Below are 25453 nucleotides of genomic sequence, written 5' to 3'. Positions count from 1 at the left end.
AGGCTGCTATATGGTAGTTGTCATTAGATTCTTTATCATCACCACCTTTCAAATATTTATCCTTTTCCTGACAGTTTAATAGGTGCATGCATTCCAGGCTCAGCTCTGTTAAACAGAAAGGTAGTGGGTGATCTTTCTTTAACATTATGAACTCGAGTGTCTTGTTTATCATCAATTTGGGACAACACTCAGTTCATAATCATGATACATGGGATCACATTTTGATCTGCCTTTCATTCATGACAATTTGACCAATCTATTAGGTTAGTATTTTTTAGGAATACCGTAATCATGGAAGACTTTTGCAAAACACCAAGCCGCTTTTATATTTAAGGGTCTTAGATGGATCATACTCTTTTCTCCATAACTGTAGATAATACTATTGTAACTTCTCTATCCAGGCTACTTTAGTACCTAAGCTGAAGCTCCTAGATGTCCAGATGTGCATTTTAAACAAGTATTTGTTTCATTGGAACAAGTTTATTTTTCAGTAAAATGTCTAACCCATTAATGATGTTGGTCACCGAAATTCTTAAGGAAGCTATACTTCAATCTCTGAGCTGGTGTTCTACGCTTTGTAAGTGACAGTGGTAGGGAAGAGAGGCTTATTAGGAGGTTAACTTCAGAAATGAGTTTGTATTGCCGCTGCAAGTGGGTATTCCCTTCAGTTTTGTTCTTTTCTCTGGCAGTACGTCAAGATGGTGGCTGGAGTCACTGGTCTCCTTGGTCTTCCTGTTCAGTTACCTGTGGAGTAGGAAATATCACCCGCATCCGCCTCTGCAATTCCCCTATCCCCCAGATGGGTGGGAAAAATTGTGTGGGAAATGGGCGTGAAACAGAGAAGTGTGAGAAGGTTCCATGTCCAGGTATGTCTGTTGGTCCTGAATCTAAGGTGATGCAATAATATTCCAGCTGAATGTCTCTTTATTCAGATCACATGTAGCGAATTTCTGTGATGGAATATATAATTTGTAGCTTAGGGGTGAAATAACACACAAGGATGTTTTTAAAAAGAAGACAACAACACAGTTATGGCTTTGTAAACCTCCTAAGTTATAATTTATCTTTAAACATTAAAAGTTTGGAAACTTTCATTTTATACCTTAGTGATATTTCTCTGCATATCAAAATGATAAACGCTTTCTATCTAAAAGGAAGCTGATACTATATGTGTTAGGAATAGACATATGATCTCCCAGTAGCAAGGTTTCTTTGAAAGTATGCATATATGTTTTACACATATTCAACATTTAATTGTTGTTATAATTCTTTCTTCCTCGTCTACACTTTTTAACATTTTGACTATTCATTCCACTCACTTTCACTTTGCTTTCATGTAATTTTTCCTCACTTTTTTACCTTTGTGTATCTTTCTTCATTCCTTCTTCTGTTCAGCCTTTCCTTTCTACTTATGGGATACGACCTTGAAACTGATGTCAAGCTTCTAACTCAATAGGTATACACAATTCATCTGCTTTTTTATCTACCTGTGCATTGTATTTTTTTTTTCAGTACCAGGAACAAACACAGAATTTGGTTCAAAGATGCTTGTATTTCAAGAAATTTCAGGACTTATGGCAATGGGATCAGTAGATTTGTAGCATTATAAAATATGCAGAAGAATCATTGAAATAAGTTGCTTGTAATGAATTGAGCAATGCTATTGAAGGTGCACTGATGAATACCAAACAAGAATAATGGCTGTAACCTTACTGAACATACTGTAGCCATAAAACAAAGCCATTGACATCAGGTTTGGCTCAGCAGAAGTTTGTATCCTGTGGCCACACCCTGCTTTCTGTACAAAATGAAAGCTTAGTAGGGAGCTTTAAAGGACCTGGAATTGTTCTGATCATCTTAAATGGAAATGTATCACACCAGTAGGCACAGCATGGTGTTTTGAACTATTGGCCAAAAAATGCCTATAAAGCAGTTGGGTATTTCTAATTTGTTTGTTTGTTTTGGTTATGTCAGTGTAAGGATTTGCCAGCCTCTTTCTGTGTGCATAGTGACAAACTGTCTCCAGTCAGGCATCTGAAGAAAGGGTTGTCGTTATTGACACCAGATATCATCCCCAGTATGTTGCCTGTGATGATCTTCTCCTCTCTTCTACATACCTTAGTGAATGGCCAGTGGGGTCCTTGGTCTCCTTGGTCTGCCTGTACTGTTACCTGTGGAGGAGGAATTCGTGAAAGGTCTCGCCTCTGTAACAGTCCAGAGCCACAGTATGGAGGAAAGCCGTGTGTAGGAGATACCAAGCAACATGATATGTGCAATAAAAAGGATTGCCCAATTGGTTGGTATTTAGTCATTCTTTATTTAGTCTGAATAATTATTATTGCTGTTACTTCTGTAATTGATAGTTACAACTTGAACCTACAAAAATCTACCAATTTTACCTTTGCTTCAGGACAGCATACTGAACTATTTTGGGTGCTGTTTAGATCTGTGGGATTTTATACATATTCTTAATGCTGTCTTCTCCTGGACAAGGATGCATTTCTTAAACAGGGCTTCAACGCTATAGTGTATTCAACTGGATGTAGCAATCTTGAATATTTTATATCAATATTATATTAAATGCATTTAATAACACTAATGCTAAGTTGTTTTATGAGTCTGTTGTATCAGATGTGGTTTAAGATAACGAACAGAGAATACCTGTTTCTTAAATGAGGTGTTACATGCCTTTTATGCTCCTAAAGTAATTTGCACTTTAATATGTCTTTCCCAGATGGGTGTCTATCAAATCCTTGCTTTCCTGGAGCAGAATGCAATAGTTACCCAGATGGGTCTTGGTCATGTGGGCCCTGCCCAGCAGGTTACCTTGGCAATGGTACTGTCTGTGAAGATCTTGATGAGGTATTGACTTTGTTTCCATTAACATCAGGAAATCACTGTGAAGTTTTCATTACCTGGAAACTACACAGCCATCTTATTGGTTTCTTTCTTTCTTTTTTTTTTTTCCTGCAGTGTATAGCTGTGTCAGATGTTTGCTTTAAGGTGAATCAGGTCCATCGCTGTGTAAACACAAATCCGGGTTTCCACTGCTTGCCATGTCCTCCACGCTATAAAGGAAGTCAGCCTTATGGGGTGGGGTTGGAAGTTGCCAAGATGGAGAAGCAAGTAAGTGATGTTGAAGAGAATTTGATGGGTTTGAAATGGAGTAATTCTCACCTGAATTTATCTCTGAATTGAAAGCATGTAATAAAATTGGCTATCAAACAAAGATCACCTGAAACAGATAACTGCTGTTCCAGGACATTTTTGGTTTGAGTGACAAAACGCTTGATTTGAGGTTTTTTTAAAGGTTTTATTTTCTCTAGGCATCTTCACAGTTGTACCAAATGAGTGTAAAATGCCAGGAGCAGGCATTTCCCTGCTTTACACTCACTTCTCTCAAGTGTATATACCTGCTCTGGAGACTGGAAACTGAAGAATCAGGATCGGTCTCTCCATAAATAAAATGCTGTTTATGTGGTTGTCATCAGACATATATCTGGAATTCTTATTCTCTAAATTCCACTGGGCCAACACCTATCAGTGTTGAAGGACAGAAGGAAGTGGAAGGGATATTGAAGACTACAGTTTGACAGACAAGAATGTTAAAGTGCTGTCATGTGTTGCCTTTTCTTTGTTGCTCTTGAAACAATGTATGGTTAGCTCAACATATGAAGTCTAAATACAAAGCGTTGGTGTAAGATTCTCAGACATGGTCAATTAAAATAAGCAAAGTGATAAGAAAGAACAGAAACTTATTTGAAGGAAATGTGAAAATTCGTTAGTCTTTCTTTGATTTAAGAAAACAAGATAGTCCATGCATACCAACAGGCAGAACACTAAAGGAAAGAGGTGAGTACAGTCTACTTTCTGATGCAGTTAATTTCTGTGGATTAATGATATCTGGAAGAAAGAAGGTAGAGTTCTGGAAATGTTAATCGCTTTAATTGATTTTTGAATAATGTCCAATATTTCCTGTGGTTTGTTTTACTTATTTTCATTGTAAGCATTGTCTGGAGTTGTGAGCTGACAGAGCAATGTGACTTACTAACCACAATTAAAAGCAAGTTCCTGTCTTTAGGCATGTAAACAACTGGCTTGACTTTTATATAGCTGAGGCATACACAGCTGACTGAATATCATCATGTTTCAGTGAGTATGCTCTCTCTGTTGCAGGTTTGTGAACCTGAAAATCCATGCAAGGACAAGACACACAGCTGCCATAAGTCTGCAGAGTGCATCTATCTGGGCCATTTCAGTGATCCTATGTACAAATGTGAATGTCGAACAGGTTATGCTGGCGATGGACGCATCTGTGGTGAGGATTCAGATTTGGATGGCTGGCCTAATAATAACTTGGTCTGTGCTGCTAATGCAACGTATCATTGTGTGAAGGTAAGTGAAAAGGATTGTTAAAAATGCTATCTTTTCTCTCTTTTGTTCCTAAATATTTGTGAGTAACCCATTTCATCATCAAGCTGGTGGCTGTTTTCATTAAGCTTTGACTGTTACAGTGTGCTAATTTTCTAGGTGATGCCGTGAAATATGTATTCACTTACCAGTAGATCCAGTAAGAGAATCTGAAAATGAAATCCAGAGTCCTCTACTCTGGATTTCTTTCAGCTTAGAATACACAGGATACATAGGATGCTTGTGAACAGAGTTAGCACACTGAGCAAGAGCTGCCAAAAATATGTCTATGGGGCACCCAGCTAGTGAGAACTAAACAGGAATCTCTGGGTGAGTATGAAATCCTACCTGCAAGGTTTATAACAAGACCCTGACAGCCACATGAGGTCTACAGTTCTAAATGCTTTCCTGAATTACCACTTCCTTTTAAAGAGTTAAGGAGGTCACACTCTCTGAAAACTAGAGTCGTAATTTTTGGTGATAGAAACCTGAGAGGAATGAATGAGTAATTAGAAAGAGGAGTTATCCTTTTCACAAAAACTCAGTGGGAGAGGATGGATGATTAAGCCTCTCTTACCCTTCAGAGATGTGAAGTCCCAGCTGCCACCTGCCTGAGAGGAATGACCTGTCTGCCACTGTTGGCTCTAGACCTGGCAGGGAACTGTTCTCCACGATTGCTGCTGCAGGTGTGGCATCATAATGAAAAATGAAGCATTTCCTTGCCAAGAAGAAAATAAACTTCAAGAAGGCTAAAAATGGTGGTATGTTGGTGTAGGAGTGGGTACCTACCATGTTCCCTGGGACATTCTGAGCTCATCTGAAGCACAATATAGGTCCTCCTTGGTTGCATGGCCTGAGGTTCCTTCCAGTGGAAATTGATCAAAAACAGTGACCATGCTTGGTTGCCTCATCCTGATGGAGTTACACTGCTGAAAGTGTTCCAAGTCCACCAGTTTAACAATGGCCCAAATAGCTGATGGGTGAAGGCACCCCCTCACAGATAACTCCCTGGATCCCAGTTCTGAGTGGTGGCCTCATTGGTGGTTTAATGACAATCACAGTACAGAGAGGCATACACTGTTTCCAGTAGCAAACTAAGCAAGTGGGATGAAGCGAGCTCTGTCTGAGCAGAAGACAAAAGCAAATGCCCAGTTTTAAACACTGTTGGGACAATACTGACAACACTGGATTACCTACTTGCTTTCATTAGAGCAGGCACTCAAGTATTTTGCTGAATTACTTGTGGCCACAAGGTCAATGCTTTCTCTCCTGAGGTTTGGGGATTTTTTTGCCCCCAGACCTGAAGTATTTTTGTTTCTCCTCTCCGTGTTAAAGTGATCTACCTCTAAACTGTCACAAAGTTCTAGCACAGTAACTCCAGGTTAACTAATAAGGAATGAACTGCGAAGATTACTGAGTTCTAGACCACTACAGTGGTTAAAAAAACCCAAACAATTATGGGTCAAGAGACTAGGAAAGTTTAAAATTAAACTGTTTGAGATAATCACAAGTCACTCAGTTATAATCTCGTTGAAGCTAGAAATCTGGTCTTATCAGCAGAAGAGTTTCAGACATTGATGGAAATATGAGCCTTAAACATTGAGCTTCCTCATCATAGCTGATGTCTGTTCATTGTGGATCCATCCAATTCAGCAATTGCAGTTTATATATTCTTTTTCAGTTCCTGTCATCCGAATCTGCAAAATATTGACTCAAGATACAATGCAAATGATTAATTTTCATTGAAACACCAACATGCTGAATCCCTTCAGAAGGAAACTGCTTTTGAAGGTTGATTCATGGTTTCTATAGTGTATGTGTTGATCTAATAGACACGAGTACTTCATTTATGGGGAAAAACACACAAAATATCGGATATTTTCAGGTTTTTATGTTCATTATAGAATATCCTAGTTGAGTAATATGATTTAAAAAAAACGAAACCAAAGGTTTGGGTTTTTTTTTAACCTAATAATAGTTGAAAATTAACTTACTGTCTAAGGAAAGCTAACTGAACAAAGTAAGTAGTTGTAAATAATAATGAAAATAAAATCTTAGCCATACCTTTTAGTGTAAATTTCTTTTTGATTCACATGAAGGTAGCATTTTTTTCCATAAGAATTATTGTACCAATGCACAATTTTGTCAATATGTGAACCAAAAAAGCCTAGCTTCCAGTGGGAGAGTGCCTTATACTGGTAAGCAGCGTTGAGTTGCACAGTCAAGGCTGTTCACAGGTAGTTGGTAAAATTTTTACCTGATTTTAGTATTTTAAATAGTTAGAAGTTTGTCAAACTATTTAACATCTTGGTTTTTCCAGTGTAACGTAAGACTTGTTAATTTAAAATAATCATTATTTACAAAGCTGTAATAGAAAATAGATACATTTGCTTTTTATTTTCAGAGCCATGAGAGTTCAAAGGTACTGTATTGCAGAACAGTATAAAGATGTTTTTCAAAACCCTTTCTTATAGTGTCCTCCTTCATTGCTGTGTACTATTTCATTCCAGTAAGTTTCCATATGAGCATCTGTTTCTGAAGACCAGTTCCTGGCTGGTATCTTTATCTATCTGGCAACCAAACCTGGTCATTTTATATGTAATTTTTAAATATACTTCATGAATGGTCTGTAAAAAGTTGATGTAATAGTGCATGTGTGTGCGTGTAGTACTTTGTTCTCTTGTAGGTAGTTTCATCTGAAATGTACTGGAAACATCCCTTTAACAGAAGGAGAGCTGGGAAATAAAATGATTTGCAGCTGTATTTCACTTACTTTACAATATGAAAGCAGCAAATGAACTACTAACTTTGGCAGCAAACACACAGGCACTTTAGAAAGTACTTGTGACTGATGGTTCTTGTTTTATAGTCTCTGGTGTACCAGATCTACTCTTCTGCCCAGTCAAGTCATTCTGACATAATGTAAACATAATGTATTGATTATTTCTTTTGACCAGGATAACTGCCCACTTCTGCCTAACTCTGGCCAAGAAGACTTTGATAAAGATGGCAAAGGAGATGCCTGTGATGAGGATGATGACAATGATGGTGTCGAAGATGACAAAGTAAGACGCTCTTCTATGTCTTCAGTACATTTGACCTAAACATCTGGTTTTAAGGAAAACCGTTACAATAGATAAGAGCTTTATTGTTCACAGCTGCAGCCAAGTTATTCTGCACTGCCTTCCCTGCATGTCTGGTGCAGTTTAAAGCGGTATTGGATCAAAGTAGAGAACCACGGTGCAGAGCTGAGGAACCCAGACCTTAATTATGTCCATATCATTTCTGGGTTCAGTTGTGTGAATGAAAATAGTTTAATGGAAAGTGGTACTGAATTTTTTATTTTGCAATGGGAGAATGATAAGTCCACTGTGTTTGAAAAGCTGGTAAATATTATATCTGAGGTACGTTGGAAACAAATCATGATGAATAATAATTATAAATGCAGCCAGCATCAAGGGGAAATGATGGGGGAAAGTATTTAGCCTGATTCAGACTATATTCCTTTAGATCTTCCTAGAAGACTGAAGTTAGTTTACCTGCAAATCCTAAAGATTGGCAGTTAAGCTAAACCTGTTGTCCCTCTGCATTCGTCAAAAGGACAGAGGCACCTTCACAGTGGGTTTCACCTTGCCTTTTCTAAATGTGATTAGGAAGAGGGATTTTATTTTGGGAATTTACTGTTCCTTTTTGTTCCCTTCAGAGGTTTGTGGAGCCTCTACTTATAGTATCTTAAAACCTAAAGAGCTATTTGATAAAATAATATGATTTAGTACTGATAATAGAAAAGTTGTAGGCAGTTCAGTTTTATAAGCAGTATAAAAATTTGACTTGCCTCTATATCTTGTCCTTGAGTATATAAAATGTATTTCTGAGTAATTTAAAATGCTTGGCTAAAAAAATTATTTCCTATTAAATGGATTTTGCTTTAGCAGGGAAGAAGTAGTTTAAAGATGTTTTCCAAAAGCCTTTCCTTCAGATTCCAGGATGCTGATGCAGTCCTCACTCCCTTTGGTTTGATTTCATTCTTCTTTACTTACCACACTGAGTACCTCATCGTGTCTGTGCAGAAGTCCATTTGTAACTTGAGGATGCATGAAATGTAAGAATTGTTGTTCTGGCAGACCTTGAAAACTGAAATGAAATTTTCAAAATTCCACTAAAAGGAATTGCCTCAGGAAAAAAATACTTTGGGTCAATGAGAGTATTTAATTTTAACTTTCCTTGAAATTTTTTACTTTTAGTATAATATGCAATGTAACACAACCCACAAAGAAGACAATCCTCATTTAAATTGAAAAAACAAAATATGTGGCTTAAAAGTAGAATACAAATGTCAGTTTGTTCCAAAAAAAACTTGGAGTAACAATTCTATTTTTTTTCCAGAATATATAATATGCAGCTGAAGTTGGCCCAATTTTACAACACATTCAGACTTTTTTTTTTAAAGTACAACATGATACACTTCTGTTGAAATATCTGAGTACAGATCCAAGTACAGAGCCTGTAGTGAGATATGGAACAAATTTCACATGCTTTATACAAAATCACAAAACCAGACAGTCAGCCAGGCTGTACAGATGCCATCCCATTACCACCAAGAACTTCAGTGTAGGTAGTGCTCATCCATTTTAAAAATTACAGATTCATATTGTTATTATTGACCTCTTTCCAAGATGAACAGGAAGAGTTACTACTTCATAGTATGCTCTCATGAATAGTGATTTCTATTCTGAAATCTTCTATTTCTTTTTACTAGGACAATTGCCCTCTTCTGTTCAACCCTCGTCAGTTTGATTATGACAAGGATGAAGTTGGTGACCGCTGTGATAATTGCCCCTATGTGCACAACCCTGCTCAGATCGATACAGATAATAATGGGGAGGGTGACTCATGTGCTGTGGATATTGATGGAGATGGTATGCTTTCAGTTTTGAGAATTAAGTGCTGTTCCAAAAGTAGACTTTGCTTTGTGTCCAGTAAGATGGGCTACCTGCTTTTATCCATGGAATAAGATGGGTTCTCGATGCTCAAAAAACACAAGAGAAGAAAGAGGAGACTCAGATTAATCTGTTCCATGTAGTATAGTTGTCCAAAAAGTCCCTAAATGACTACAATGGACATTATTGAAGGATAATTCACAGAAAGTCTTTTATCAGTGCAATTGTAAAAAAAATTGTTTTTCTTTATCTGCGTTCCAAAGTAATCAGAGTCTAATAGAACACTTCTGTTGACTTTTTTTTCCTTATTAGGCAGAGAAAAGCATATCACAAAATCTGTGCAGTTAAGACTATATCTGTAGGAAATCAATCTGCTTTCCTATGAATGTACTGCAAAGCAAAAAGTAATCAAAATACAGATTACTTGTGTATCTTAAAATATTATTAAAGGTGTTTATTTTATATACCAGTACATGCCTATATGACCTAGATTTGGTCAGAATAAAGGAGAGAGAAAATCAAAATGCCTTTCAAAATCATATCCCAGTAAATTTTCAAATTTATGAGAATCCAGAAATACTAGAGGCATAAGAAATCTAGTTTTGTATTTCCTTCAGTGACTTCTTAAACTTTTGGATGCTTATCGAACTTGTGAACATTTTGAAGTCTTCTCATAAGGTTCTTCGTAGTACTTATGAGAGTCTTGCATTTGAAGAAAATGTAGGAAAGGTTACTTATATTCCTTCTAGACAGCTATGTCAACATAACTTAATTTTGTTTCTTTTTCAAAGTATTATAGTTTTGAAGGAGATTATCAGTTGTGTCATAAAATTTCCTGAGTGGAAACAGTTTCTTCTGAAAATTTGCATGCTGTCCAATAAATGATGCACGTGTTCTGATAAAATGAAATTATTTAGTGCTGAGGCAGCTGAACATTAACGCAGTTGTTCCTATACAAAACTCTTCAGAAATTACACCGTTTTATTGCTGTGTGTTCTATGCCATTCCTTAGAGTGTCTGGGGAGAAAATCCAAATCAAATTCTTTAAAAACAGAAATACCCCACCCCTTTCTCTCTGATTCTATGAAAAATGCCTAAATACTTGAGACATAATCAGACCTTACTCTAGCAAAATCCCTTAATACTATACATGTAGAAGTCTATTGTAGCAAGAAAAATGGAACTGATACCATAATATTTTCTAATATAAGTCTTTTCAATATTTCGTGTTTTAGCAATAATGTTGCATCAATCAGAAGGCCTATGAATTCATTAAAAGCCTTGCTTCTTTACTGGTGACTGTTGCAGTCTGTGACTGTTTGTGCTGGTTTGTTTACTGTTGTTATTTCTTCAATCTTTTGTTGTTTTTTTCCTCATAGACATTTTTAATGAACGAGATAATTGTCCTTACGTCTATAACACAGACCAGAGTGATACAGATGGTGATGGAGTTGGTGATCAGTGTGATAATTGTCCGCTGATGCATAATCCAGACCAGGTAAGTGTTAGACTCAGTTTCATTAACTGTAGTGTCAGAACATGGGCAGAGAATAGAACATGTGAATTGTTATCAGTTCCTGTTTGCTGCATAGCTGAAGAGGTGGATCTGTATTGCTCATTTTCACATCTCGGGTTGTCCCATCTCTTTGTATCAGGTGAAGGGAGTGATGATGCTTTTAATCCATCTTCAGTCCTTTTAACTATTTTATTCTCCTGTGGCAAGTGCATACAGCCTCAGGGCTGTGTTTGTTATGCCTGAGTTTGTTGGTCCATGTGCAGATAAGTAATATGAAGCATACAGAAGCCAGTAGAAAGTGTGTTGCCAAGACTGACACACACCTGTGATCTCTAGAGTGAGAGCAATGAAGATCATGACCAAAGTTCTGCCTTTGGGAATGTCTTCAGGACTGGATTTTATGCACTGATAGCAGAATAAGTCGCCATACTAGTTTGAAATTACATTTCTGTTTTAAATACAGTTGTCATCATGATATCGCTTGTCTCCAGAGAAGGCTTTGAGGAGGACTTGAGAAATTAAGTACCGACTTATCTGTACTTTAGTGTTTAGTAGCAATAATAACTATACTTTTAAATTTTTTTTTGGGGTAGACTGATGCAGATAATGACCTTGTTGGTGACCAGTGTGACAACAATGAGGATATAGATGAAGATGGCCACCAGAATAATCAAGATAACTGCCCCTACATACCCAATGCTAACCAGGCTGACCATGATAAAGATGGTAAAGGAGATGCCTGTGATCCTGATGATGACAATGATGGTATCCCAGATGACAGGGACAATTGTCGCCTCAGATACAACCCTGAGCAGGAGGACTCTGATGGTAAGAACAGTGTAAGGTGAATTTCATTTAGCTCTTAGTATCCAATTCTAATCTTAAAATATTAATACCCGATGAAGAGGAAGACTGAGTTGCTTTTGACATTTGAGACTCCATGGACTTCAGTGGAGCTGAATTGGCCAGTTTGGTCCAGGTTACGAGCATTAGGAATCCTTTTTGACAGGAGCTCAAACACATACATACTTATTTATAGAAGAATACCTTTAAGAAATTTGAAAAGATAAAATCAGATTTTTTTTTAATACTTCTGATTTTCACTTTATGTTGAAATATAAAAAAATTGCGAAAAATATTTTGATAAGCTTGAATTTCAGTTGTCTTAAAAATGAAAAATGAGCTGCTTTGCTTTCAAAATAGGTAGTCTTCTGAAAATTAAAATGGAAGGAAATGTATTTTACTGCTCTGTTTTATTTTGAAAAACATGCTATTTCTCCACGTGTTTAATTCTAAAATTGTTGTTAATTTTTACTTATTTTTGTAGAAAAGGTTTCTGAGCAGTTTTTCTCAAATTTGCTCTATAGAATCATAGAAAGGTTTAGGCTGGAAGAGACTTTAAAGATCATGTAGTTCCAACCCACCTGCCATGGGTAGAGACACCTCCCACTAGACCAAGCTGCTCAAGGCCCCATCCAACCTGGCCTTGAACACTTCCAGAGAGGGGGCATCCCCGACTTTAAATGTGTTTTGATGATGTACGTGTCACAGGTTAAGAAATGGATGCATAATTGTTCTTTTCTGTGGTTCTGTTTAAAGATGTTGCTGGACATTTTCAAACAGTCCCTCTTTATGTTTGACAGTATTTCAATAATGAAAGTGTGATAGTTTCACAATCATAAATACAGTTTTGTAAATATCTATGTGATCCTTCGAAAACCACTGTAATATGTCTATGAATAATGGCCATTGCAATAAATACGGGTGAGCAATTTCTGTTCTGAGTTATAAAGCTTGCTGGAGTTACTCCATGGTTATGTTGGTGAAATTGAAAGCAGAATTTAGTACATACACAATATGGTTTTATGTACATTTAGAGAGATAAAATCCTGAGCCTTGACTGATTTCCTGGTAAGAGCTGCTCGCATTAGGAAGTTTCTGGTTGGTAGTCAGTAGCAGTTCTGAAATTACTTAACCCTTCAGTCCAATTGTGTATCAGGAATATTTTTGTACTTACAGTCTTTGCATTTCCGGTCTAAGGAATAGCATTTTAATTTCAGAAATATTCCAGCATGAAAGTGTCCCCAGTCTGGGGTTGTTGGTTATAGTCAGCTATCACCTAGATCTTGCAAGGGAGACTACATTTGTGTATGGAGTAAGTATTCACAAAAAGAGTAAATTTAAACAGTTTAACCAGCTCATCACTGTCATTAGTGGCAGTCCAACAGAATTCTTGGAAGAGTAATAAATAAAGCCAAAAGATGTTCCCATGCTCTTGAAGATGTGAGCTATAACATATAAAGATGAGACTCTGGAGAGAGCTGTTGGACATGGCTGGGTAAACAAACACTTCCTAATTTCCCTTGACAGGAAATCAGTGTTGTCAGCAGCAGCTCAGTACCAAATGAACATCAGCAGGACATTCAGTGAATAACTAGATATTCCTGTGACTCATTAATTACCTAAAGGGAATAAAACTGGAATGTCATTCTCTTTTCTTCGATAAGTACTATGTCAAGCAAGTGCAGGAGCACACAGCTCGTCAGGATTTGGCGTTTTTTGTGGCTGGTTGCCAGGGAAATTACAGGAAAATGGGACCATTTTACCATATATCTGAACTGCATAAAGTCTTTGAGATATTAGATGCTTCAACTCTCTCTGACTACTTTTTCTTTGGCAGTTGCTGAAAACTCATCTGCTTTCTCTCTGAAAGCTTCATACTTGAGTAATACTGTGCTGGTTAGGCATAGTAATGCAGCTTTCCATTTGTCCTAGTAGGTCTAATAATAATGAATGACCTGGATAGTAGCTGGTTCCCTCTGTGTTAATTCCCATATTCTTAGAGCAGTCACAAATGCTTAAAGTGAAAAAAAAACAGATGCTCAACAATGTGAGGATAGAAATAAATTAGCTGGCAGTTCTACATTTACATTTGTACCCATGGTAATATCCAGTTGTTTCTGTTGTAAAAGTCAGAGCCGTTTGTGAATTTATTTCTATACTTGTCTAGCTAAGTTTTTCTACTCAATTTTCAAGTCTTTGTGCTATTTTGTGCCACTGGATAACAGGGGCATTGGCAATGGGACCTCTTGGTTTAGATGCCTCCTTACACCACCTGCTATTCAAGGCAAGTCACATCTACTGGTTTCCACTGATATTGTGGGTAAACTAAGAAAAGTAAAAGAAAATTAAAATACTGAGCATAGTAAGTGTTGAGCAGCAGCAAAACTGTTGCTGAGAAGTATAGATGTATTTTTAGGTTCTCTAGAAGACTTCTTGCAGTCTATAACAAAACTTAATATTTACAGTACTCCAAGGCTAGTCATGTCAGATACAGTGCTTCTTTCTGTATTTTTTATAAGATGCGTTGTTCTACCCACAAGTGAAAGGGTGACTGAGTATGTATGCATATTTTACTGCAATACTGTCCTCACTTCCTTTTGACATAGATATGACATTTCTGCAATCTGAAGCACTGTAGGCAGATTGTTGTGGAAGGAATCTTGAGACGAAGATAACTGAGTCTAAAAAAAGCTTAATATCTCCAATTATATAAAAAGATTTAGTAATGTGGAGGAAGATTAAGATTTTAACATTGTTGTTTGAATTAGTTTTTACTGCACGTATTAAAATGTGGCATTGTATCCACATCTGGGACAAATCAAGCTGAAAATGTAATACTAGCTTTAGTGAATTACATCAACAGACAAAACTTCCAACTTTTCCCACCCCAGTTCTAAAACAGTGTATAGAATGGGGTCAGACTGATCACTGTCATAAACCAGGACAATTCTATTAACAATGGTTTTGGCCCTGATCTAAGTTGATGACTTCTTCCAGTAATTACCAGCAACATTTTAAATGGACTTTCAGAGAGTGAAGCTTCCTTTGGAGTCGTTTTGAACATTTTTTGAGAAACAAGAGGGTAACATGCTCATATGTATCATAAATTTCTTCCATAAATGGGAGAGCTGTTAGGAAGGCTGGATAAATTGCTAACAATTGCATTTGCTTATTCACGTTGCTTGCAGGTGATGGCAGAGGTGATATTTGCAAAGATGACTTTGACAATGACAATGTCCCAGATATTTATGATGTATGCCCTGAAAACAATGCCATCAGTGAAACTGATTTCAGAAAGTTCCAGATGGTCCCCCTGGACCCCAAGGGGACCGCTCAGATTGATCCCAATTGGGTTATTCGCCACCAAGGCAAGGAACTGGTGCAGACTGCCAACTCTGATCCTGGAATAGCTGTAGGTGAGTATCAGATAGGAGCCTTCATCTTTGGAAAAGTAACCAGTGATCTGGTGATAAGGGAAGGGGAAAAAAAATAGATAAATATACCTTTCTTGTGCTGCAAGCTTTTGACTGACATACGAGAACTGTGTATATGCCCAAATTAAAAACAACTCAATGTTCTTTGTGCCTATTGACCGCCCACCACATCACTGACTGTAACACACAAAATACCCAGTTGAAGAACTTGATGTAAGTGTAGTGCCTTCTGTCTTCCGTAAACCGTTTTTTTTCTTTCCAGAAGCCTCCAAGCAATAGGTAGGCAAGTGCAATTACCTCCTCTCTTACAAATAAAGATAGTTTACAACTCCTGGTGAAACTTAGGATAGAGCTGGGGCTCTTGAGTGTGAGTGGCCAGACCTAGCATTGTAATTTGGTCTCTTTTGTCCTCTCCCAGGCTATGATGAGTTCAGCTCTGTTGACTTCAGTGGGACATTTTATGTTAACACAGACCGTGATGATGACTATGCTGGCTTTGTGTTTGGCTACCAGTCCAGCAGTCGATTTTATGTTCTGATGTGGAAGCAGGTCACACAGACCTACTGGGAGGACAAACCAACCAGGGCTTACGGCTATTCTGGTGTGTCACTCAAAGTAGTAAATTCGACAACTGGTGCTGGTGAACACTTGAGAAATGCTCTCTGGCATACAGGAAACACTCCTGGACAGGTGAGAGATTTAGAACTTCAGGCCAACAATGCATGGCTAATATTTGAAAAAGAAGGAAGTTGTCTTGGAAATAATTTTCTTTCACACCTCAATGTTTGCTGATGTTTATCAGCTTTTCTTCAATACTCATATTACTAGTGTCAATAATAACATTTGCATTGTGTTTCAAAGAATTCATTACATGTATAAAAAATTATAAATGGAAAAAATTACATGTGTAGAAGGGAAGATGTGGTCTGGCCGAAAGAAAAAGGAGAGGTCTTAGTTATCCACAAATCCTTTTGACTTCTGTATTTGCACTTGTTTCTTCAGCATTCCAGATTGTTTAAATTATATGAAGTTTAATGTTCAGTAACCAGTGACAGCCAAAGAACGAAGAAATGAAAACAAAGAGGGAAAACCTGCTGCTGTTTCAAATAGGGCCCAGCCATGGAAGAAACGTGTACCTTTTGGAAATGAAATTAGTGGGGCTACACATGTGAATAGGAATTCCACACTCCAGGGCTCGTTGCAGTAACGAGACTTTGACTGAGTGCGAATGATTCCAAGGAGCAGGCCACAAGCAGTAACATCTGCTCAAGTGGCAGTCCCTGTCCTTCAATGGAGCCACTCCTACAGAGAGGAAAAGTAGCACTGGCTGTGGCAGCGTAGGTGTGTATGTGCAAACGGGGGCACGACTTCCTGAAGGGAGCCAGGTTTGATGGTCTTCAGTCACTCCGGCCGTGAAACTGCAGATGAGTAACTGATCAGTGATTTAAGGCAGAAATTTTCATTATTCAGTCTATAAAAGAAGTTTGCTGATCATACCATTGTATGTTAAACACTATTTTCAGTTGCATGCTCTGCAGCAAATAGGCTTTGGCTGCATGTACAATTACTCTAGTGGACGTGCAGTTACTGAAGCACAATCTGTTTCTAATATAGCATTTGTATTCCTACTATAGGTGCGTACTCTGTGGCATGATCCCAAGAACATTGGCTGGAAAGATTATACTGCTTACAGGTGGCATTTGATTCACAGGCCTAAAACGGGATTAATAAAGTAAGAAATGTTTCTGGACCTCTGTGTTTTCTATTAGGAAATCTTTTGTTTCTGTTAATACAAAAGCTATGTTATCAGTTTCTTTGTTAGTTCTGATAATGATGATACCTGTGTGACAGTTTGTTCCACTAGTTTTTGAACATTTTGCTCTCTTTAGAATAAGTTACTTTCTTTTTCAGATGTATTTAATTTAGTCTGGGTGGTTCAATATTTACATCAGCTAAATACTCTTAAATGTTTCTCTCTCAATAGCTCTTCTGCAAAGGGACCAAAAATTCCTAGGCAAAACTCAAAGCAAGATTAGAAAATGAGATTCCTCTCCAGCCTCTGGAATTTGAATGAATGAAATTAATTAAAAACATCAGAATTGCCACAGGGCAGTAGGCCAACAGCCTGTCTACTTCAGCATCCTGTCTCCCATAGTGGCTTATACAAGATACTGCACAAGTGGCCATGAGCACAGCTGTAATGCTCAGAAGGAGCTATGGCATATGACTTTCCTTAGAGCCCAGATGTTTATCTGATGTTCCAAGGAATGAGCATTAACTGTCCATTTCAATTTTATCTTCTACTAACTACTGTAACCATAAAGGATGTTTTTCATGGGACAGAGCCTGACCTTACCTCCTCAGGTCTTGTTTGTGTTTATGAGCAGAGGAGTTTCGATTGGCTGTGAAAGACAAATTTAGATAGACCAAACTACCTGTTTCTTGGAAAGAAGAGTTTCTTTAAGCATCACGATATTGCAGTGCAATCAATATATTGCATCACGATATTGCAGTGCAATCAATATATTGCATCACGATATTGCCTGATACAGGTCAAAAGGAAACTTGAATTTTTCGTTCATGTTGCTCTTACCTATATCTTCTTTTGCAGTATCTGTTTAGTGTCAGACAAAGCATGTTTCAACTGGTATCCCATTAGATTAATCTAACATGACAAATTCTGTGGTCCAGGACATTAAATTCCCTTGTTCTTTAGTATGTTTTTATAGAAAATAAAATCACTTAGTTCGCTAGTATATTTATGAAGCCATTTTATTTGTGCAGAAATAGCAATTCAGAATTAAGATGATTAGAGTTGTGTGAATTTTTTGGTGGAATGCATAATTTAAACTCTTATGTGGTTTTGCCTCTTGAAATTTAGAGAATTACATTAAATAGGATTACGTGAACATGGAAAGGTGTCATATTTTTTTTCTGTTCTTTATACCGTACATTAAATGCTGTTTTCAGGGAGCAGTTTCATACTCATCTTTGGGTACTTGTCAGAAAACAGAACGCTTCATGAAGAGCAAGTGCTGGACATGCCATTCTGCCTAAGCAGAAATCTGTCCCTAACCCTCGAGTTACAGGAAGTTTCTCAAGTGCGTTCACCATTATGCTTTCTATAACTAATGCATTGTCAGCTGAAGCAGGACCATAATTCCTTCCTCTGCAGACTACTTTAATTAATTGACCATGAAGTCACTTCTCATTTGGCCCAGAATCTATTTTAAGAGATTGATAGCTTAAGAACCTAGACTGTGTCAGAATCTCCAATGAGAAGTGGAGATTCCAAGTTCAAGGAACTGCAGTCTCTCTGACAGAGAAGGAAAGTTAAGAGATGCCTTTAGAGGTTTTTAGGCTCCAGGGCGGATGCCTGAAACACTACCAGAAAAAAAAAAAACCTGACAAACCCCAACCAACAAACCAAAAAACGGTGCCAAGTTCTTTGGCTTTTCCAATTTATTATTAGTCTAGCTATTTTTGTCCAAATCCTAGCTTTCATTAATCTCTCAAAATAACTGAAATTGAAATTTAGCATGTCTCCAATTAATCTTTTATTTGACTGTAAAGAGATGGTTCTTCCAATTTGTGATGTTGGCCCTTGCACCTAAACATAAATAAATCAGCCATTTGTATGACTGTAAGGACAACTTTTCTAAGTGATATGGCGACGTATTGTGCTAAACTCTGAGTTCACAGAGGCAGGGGCTTATCAATGAATGCTAGTAAATGACATAGTTCATTCCAGGAGACATGACTGTTCTAAATAAAGAATTGGGAAATCTTTTGCAGATGGTTTGCATAAAATTACTTATGGAACAGCTCCACTGCTTCTGATTAATGTGTTATGGCTGCCAGCCAGGTAGGCGTGAGACAGAGATGAGAAACTATCTTTACAATGAAGCTGGGTTGTCTTGGTAAAATTAATTCTGGTTTGGTTCTTGGGGAGTATTACCAGCCCTTAGCACTAGACACTGCATCATCCTCCTTGCCTAATTTAAATTTTGTTATTCTTTACAGAGTTTTAGTCTATGAAGGCAAACAAGTCATGGTGGATTCTGGACCGATCTATGATACGACCTTTGCTGGTGGACGATTAGGTCTTTTTGTCTTCTCTCAAGAAATGGTCTATTTCTCTGACCTCAAATATGAATGCAGAGGTTAGTTACAGAAAATGTCTGGAAAGTCCTGCAGCCTTTGATAACCTGTGGAATGAGCATGAAATAAGGAAATGAAAAGTATCCTTGTTACTGAAAGCAATCGATAATGTCATAGGGTGTAGTAAACCTTGATTTGTTGAAATACCATGGATGCCCTTTGCCCCTGTTGTAATCTCACTGTGAATAACAAAACTCAGATGTTTAATACTACCCACCTGGAAAGCATGAGATAGAAATCTCTGCTTTTCCACTTTCCTTTGAAGTGTATTTCAGTGTGTCCTGCAGGCACAGCACTACTTCTAGATCACCCCTCTTGAAAGAGACATTGGGCAGAGCTGATATTTTTAATGAGCATGTCTGTCTATAGGGCCTTGTCCAAAGTATTTTGAAATACAGAAAATGCTTTCCTAGGTTTTCTTTTATATGATTTTTTTATATACATTTAGATACACAGGTGCACATAAGCATGTGTGGGCCTATCGATACAGACAATACCTACTTTTATATAAATGTCCTCACATTTGTAGGAAAATGCACAATAGGAAACGTTGAGTTGCATCCTTTTAACGTATCATAATGGAGCTCTGTTCTTGTGTGATTGATATCCTAACCAAAGAAAGTAACCGTAATTAATATCTTCTTTTTTTTTTCCCATTTCTTTCAGATGCTTGAGCAATGGTTGCTGCATTATCAGCAAAGTACTGTAAATGCTATGCAACCTAGACACCTCAGTACATTCTGGTACTCCCAGTTTCTATTTTTTCATACCTCCTATCCACTGTCTTTGTGCTCCACTCACCAGGTACCTCCCTGCTGCTAGGGGTGCCTCAGCCATCCCTCCACCCAAGTGCCTTTTCACATCAGGACTAATGAAACGTAAATGTGAGCGTCCAACCCACCACTGAAGCAAAAGCAGATTGATATATTAGAACACTTTTGTACAGTGAAAACTTAACCAAATATGTTTGTTTATTTGTCTTTTTCAAGGAATGACATTTACATATGAAAATGTAATTACTTCTTATATTTATATATATATATGGAAAGAAAGAGGGGGGTTGATGATTATCAGTCATTGTCTTTAAGTGAGGAAAAATGTATTTGAATAACTTTTTAGGTGTATGGGTGGCACTTCCTTGCTTTGATCAGGGCTGGACTTCAGTAACACAAAGCCTCTGGGTCTAATTTTAGCAAAGTGATGGAGGGCCATGCCAACAGTACCTATATTGAAAATGCCTTTGAATAATAAAGTAAAGGTCAAATATGTACATTTCTTGATCCAAAAAGATGTTCTTTAGCTGAGGAGGATGCTCTTAATAACACCCATTAAAATTGCAGCTGGTAGAAACATCAAATTTGCAAATTACAGCATTGTCTAGTAGAGACTTAATTCAGGCCAAACAGAATTGAACTAGAAATTCCCATATGAAAGGGAAGAGTGATGCATTTAAAACATCCAAAGCTATCACTATTGTCTTACTTTAAAAAAATTATTTCCAGTTGTTCTGTTTACATCATATTTTGCATTTCCTTGTAATAAAGACTGTACCAGGACTATGTGGAGCAAAATGAACTAGAACCAGTTTCCCACCTCTGCTGCAAAAAAGCACTTTGACATCCTGAATCCTGATGTGGGTTTTTGAGAAGGTGGCAAAGCCACTATTACTTAATTTGGTAACATATGAATTTAAGGTTCCATTTATAAATATTTTGTTAGTATTTATTATTATTATCACACTGAGCTACCTTCTCTGATAATTTATTTTAAAGCATGTCATATAATGCATCAGTAATCCATCCACAAATAATGGTATTTTAAAGCTATTTTTAAAAGCATATCACAATATGTAGGTATTGTCAAAGCATGGTATACGCTTATGTTGTTTCATGGGTTATATTAATGTTTGCTTTAAAGTTAAATGAATAATAATAAAGAATTTATAAATGGAACCTTAATATATATCCAGTTACCCTAATTTTGATATTTTGTATTGTTACCTATGTCTGCTGTATATAGAACTTTTTAAATAATGCTGAATAGATACCAGTGTTTATTCTAAACAGATACAACAGTTACTCAGATACACAATAGTATAAACATGTTTAAAATTTTTTAATTTTGTTTAAGTTGTATGAGCTTTGTTCACAAAAAGAACACACGCTGGTGTAAGTTTACTCATGGATGGGTTTACTGATGGAATAATACAGTACCTCTGCCTTCTTATAGGGCATAGCAAGCTAAATGTTGAATCAACTTTTTCTTTTTTTTTTTCTATATTCTTTAGAAAGGAACCCACAGTTGCTGGCTTTATTGCACATTTTATAGTGTTCATATTATCACTTTTTTTTTGGTGGTTTTGGTTCAGTTTTGGTTTTTTGCCTTTTTTGTTGTTTTTGGTTTTGATTTTTTTTTTCCCCAAATCCTCATCATGAGTTTTTTAAGGTTTCAGTTTCTTACTTTTGGCATTTCAAATTGTATCCCCAAGTCCCAAGCAGAAGGGAGGGCGACCTCATTAAATGTAATATGTAGGCTGTGTAGGGTTTTTGTTTTGTCAGAGGGAGACATCAGTGTGGGGATGAGATGTTAATATTTGGACTGTATCATAATTTTCCTATTCTATGTAAATTATTTATGATGTTTCATTTCTTTTTCATTTTTTCCTTGCAAGTGTGTGTGAGAGAGTGAGATCAATGAAATTTCATTTTGTTTTGCCAAAGACTGTAAATAATTATTTATTTGTTTACATGGGCGGAACTTTATCATTTAACGTCCTGATTCATTTAGTCAGATACTCATTTTTATATATATATATATATATATAAAGAAATTAATGATAGGAAATAAATTGTAAAAAGGTTTTATAAACAAAATTCTCTTTACCTTTTTTATGGTTAAAATATTTCTTTAAAGAAAGTATTCCATTCCCCAGAGCCTTCAGTTAAACAAACCCCCTTGCCTTACTATAATCCAGTTCATTTCAAGCAAACCAGCGAATTTGTTGCTTGGTTACAAATCACTGACTGTCTGCTAAGGCTGAAAACAGCAGCTTTTCTAGTCTTTCTGACAGGACATTATTCCCCATGAAGCCTTTATCTGGCAAACTATCCCAAGTTTTATTTATGGCATTGCAACTGAGAAATTTTGGTCCTGCTTCTCTTTTTTTGCTGGACTTACACACACATTCTCTGTATTGTGTCTTAGCCAATGTGTTTGAACAAATATACTTTCTATTCTGTAACTGCTTCTGCTGTGAGTCCCGTCTGAGTCACTGGGATTTGCTGGTGTGAGTGAGGATTGCTTTCCTGCTGGAGAATTTCAGGAACAAGTGAATCATCATTAACCAAACAGAATAAAATATAAGAAAAAAATTTAGCTTGAGAGATTGCTATGAGTATGAATTACTCCCAGGATGGGGAATTTGAAATGGCTCAGGAAAAAACTGAGGATGCCCAGCATGCCAAAATGCCAATTTTGACATGTGAACTCAAATCATATTCTCTTATAAATATCTCATCTATTCACTTTCCTTGTCCTTACAAATATGCCGGTATTCACTGTCCTTGGCATTTGGTTTCAGTGCAAGTACTCAGAATGTTCTATTACACAAGGAAGCAATATAGTCTTCAGCACAATTTTTGATGAGCCCTTTAAAATAATACAAATTTTCAGGCTTCTTGAGAGGGGCTTTTTTTTCTGTTTAGACTACAAGGATATCAGTGACTGACATTCTTCAAGCAATAGTGTGATTAAGATCTTTTTTTTACCTCTGTTCTCAAAGAGTCCCAGTTAAATCTCTGGTGTGGATCTGGAAGAGAGTTTTGAGCATGAACACTTAGTGGTGATTCAAAGGAAAAAACCTCCCTTCATGGCAACCAAACAAAACCTGGCAAAATGGACCCAGGAAAATAAAACTACTGGAAACATGTGAAAGCATAACAGCAGCACTTCAGTACTTGTACAGGACCTCTGAGAAAAACAAGAGAGTGAAGGACCAGAAAAGCAAACATTATGCTATGAATGAGCAGGTTCAAATAAACCAGTGACATCCTCTGATCTTTGTCCATCGTTCTAACTAGAGGCTTTTGAAGATATGCAAGAGTATTTGGGTAATTTGGGGAAAAAAATATTTAAAAATCTTGCAGGTTCTGCACTGCTGGTTCCCAGAAATATGTAAATATGGGAGAAGGTCAGATATCCCTGTAGAGAGGCTGGTTTTCTTACAAGTGGAAGCAGAGTAGAGCAGGTACTGTTTCTGCCACTGACTCCTGCTTCACACTAGGTAGATTTTTTTTCATTTTGCTGAGCATCAAGCTCCCAACTATTAAAAGTCAATGATAAATTTCCTCCCTTTTAAAATCCTTTTGATAAGTTTTATTTATCTTATTATCCCTGGGACAGGTAAAAACCCAGTAAAAACTGACAGAAGTGTCAGTACTGAAATCCTGACACTTCCCTGAAACTAAGTTCTGATGAGCCTTCTTCGCCACTTCAAATCATGGTTTCTTAGAACTGCTGAACTCATAGCTTTTAAGGACTTCTCTGTTGTAAGAGTAACACATTTACCATGGTTTCTTCCAGAGAGGAAGGAAAAAATCCACCTAAGCATTATACCTGTGATTTCAAACATCAGGCAGGCAGTATATTAGCATCATTAATGCCAACATATGTGTATATTCCTTGCTAGTTACGCAACGAGGCAGAAACTGAACAGACTGTCACAGTCAATAGGCCAAATCCTCATCTTGGTCAGGTCAGTGGGAGTTTTACTATGGACTTGAGTGATATCTGGATAAGATTCAAGGTTAAGCTTGTGCTGCAAACTTCATAGAGGAGGAGCTCAAAGGCACAAATGGGAACATCTGTTCTCTAAAGACTTTGGAAAAGTAAATAACTATTTAATAACTTGGCACTGTCTTGTTCCCGAGGTGGAGAAGACCACCCTTGTAGAGCAGGGAGGGGGACATTTAAGCAGAAGAAACCTGTGACTGGTTTAACTGAAGGTCCTTCTAATCCATTATCCTGCTTATTGAGAGCTGCCAGTACTAAGGCATAAAATCTTTATCATTAACAATTATACAGTAGCATGCCTAGAAGGGAAACATCATTCCTGGCCCCAGCAGTTAATGGGTGGTTTCTGCCTTCATACCTTTATGGTTTATTTTGAACTAATATAATTGCAAATATTCTTTTTATTCATACAAATATATGCGGATTTTAATCCCACTTCTCTACCTATTGAGAATTCTGGAGGTTGTTTGTATACGATACATAGTATAATTCCTTTTTATCAGTTTCAGGTGTCTTACTATTTTAGTTTCACTGTCAGGCTTTATTTCTCACAGACTTTGGAAAGGATTGAATAGTATATATTTTATCATAAAACTGCATGCTAGAAAAAAAGTGTTCTGCTTTACTTTTACTGTTTGTGTGGATGTATCTGTAATGAGTTCATGCAGTACATCAAAGGTAGGTAAATTTCCTCTGCTTGCTGTAAGGATCATCTGTCACGTTGCCGTTCTGCTTGGGTACAGGATGCTGCCCATGGCTATGGCCCTCTCCAAGTCTGTCTGTCTGTCTAGCTTTTGTGTAGATGTGTCAATTATGTGCATACACACACACAAAGATATATATTTTGCAAAGGATGAGAGTCATTCTGTACTTGTCTTGTTCTTATTGCTTTCCTTAGCCATCTGCTGCTGGCCACAGCTGGAATTAGGCAAATGAGTTGGACAGACCTTTTGCAGTCTTTTATGCAGTCAATGATCATTGATCGTTACCTATTCACCTTTATATTTGTAGAGCTGGATGTGAATACATTTGATATTGTTTCTTTAGAAGCAAGTAAATTTCCCTTCAGACATCTGCTGACATTTCTGGGCTTTTCAGCACTGCTGGATGCACCAGTGTCTGGACACTTCAGTCTTAGCAACAGCTGTAGTACATGTAACGTGTAGCTTTTAGAAATTGTTTTTAGTTGTTTTTTATTACATACTCGTTCAGTAACTTTTAGGAAATACAGTCTTGACACTCCCTTTGTGAGCTTATTTCCTCTCTTTAAGTCATGCTGACACAAAAGAGAACAAGGGAAAGGGAGGAGAGCTGCAGGCACTGTCAGCTGCTGTAATGGATAATTTTTGACCAACACC

General features: G+C 37.1%; 1 protein-coding gene across 1 annotated transcript in view; it reads left to right on the top strand.

Annotated features, from left to right (window-relative positions):
- THBS2 (thrombospondin 2) overlaps positions 1-22124 on the top strand; it is a 34093-nt gene extending 11969 nt beyond the window's left edge. Inside the window, exons 9-22 of the mRNA XM_054062588.1 lie at positions 690-866; positions 2123-2296; positions 2735-2862; positions 2974-3126; positions 4177-4395; positions 7368-7475; positions 9170-9329; positions 10730-10848; positions 11460-11694; positions 14898-15125; positions 15562-15833; positions 16778-16875; positions 19167-19306; positions 19971-22124. Coding sequence (XP_053918563.1) covers positions 690-866; positions 2123-2296; positions 2735-2862; positions 2974-3126; positions 4177-4395; positions 7368-7475; positions 9170-9329; positions 10730-10848; positions 11460-11694; positions 14898-15125; positions 15562-15833; positions 16778-16875; positions 19167-19306; positions 19971-19978 — 2219 coding nt within the window. The 3' untranslated portion in view covers positions 19979-22124. The remainder of the gene's footprint in view (positions 1-689; positions 867-2122; positions 2297-2734; positions 2863-2973; positions 3127-4176; positions 4396-7367; positions 7476-9169; positions 9330-10729; positions 10849-11459; positions 11695-14897; positions 15126-15561; positions 15834-16777; positions 16876-19166; positions 19307-19970) is intronic.
- Positions 22125-25453: the final 3329 nt, after the last annotated feature.

Source organism: Cuculus canorus, chromosome 3 (genome assembly GCF_017976375.1).
Source record: "Cuculus canorus isolate bCucCan1 chromosome 3, bCucCan1.pri, whole genome shotgun sequence".
NCBI classification, from domain to species: domain Eukaryota; kingdom Metazoa; phylum Chordata; class Aves; order Cuculiformes; family Cuculidae; genus Cuculus; species Cuculus canorus.
Note: the sequence above shows the minus strand (reverse complement) of the source record. Positions and strands in the feature narration are given on the sequence as shown.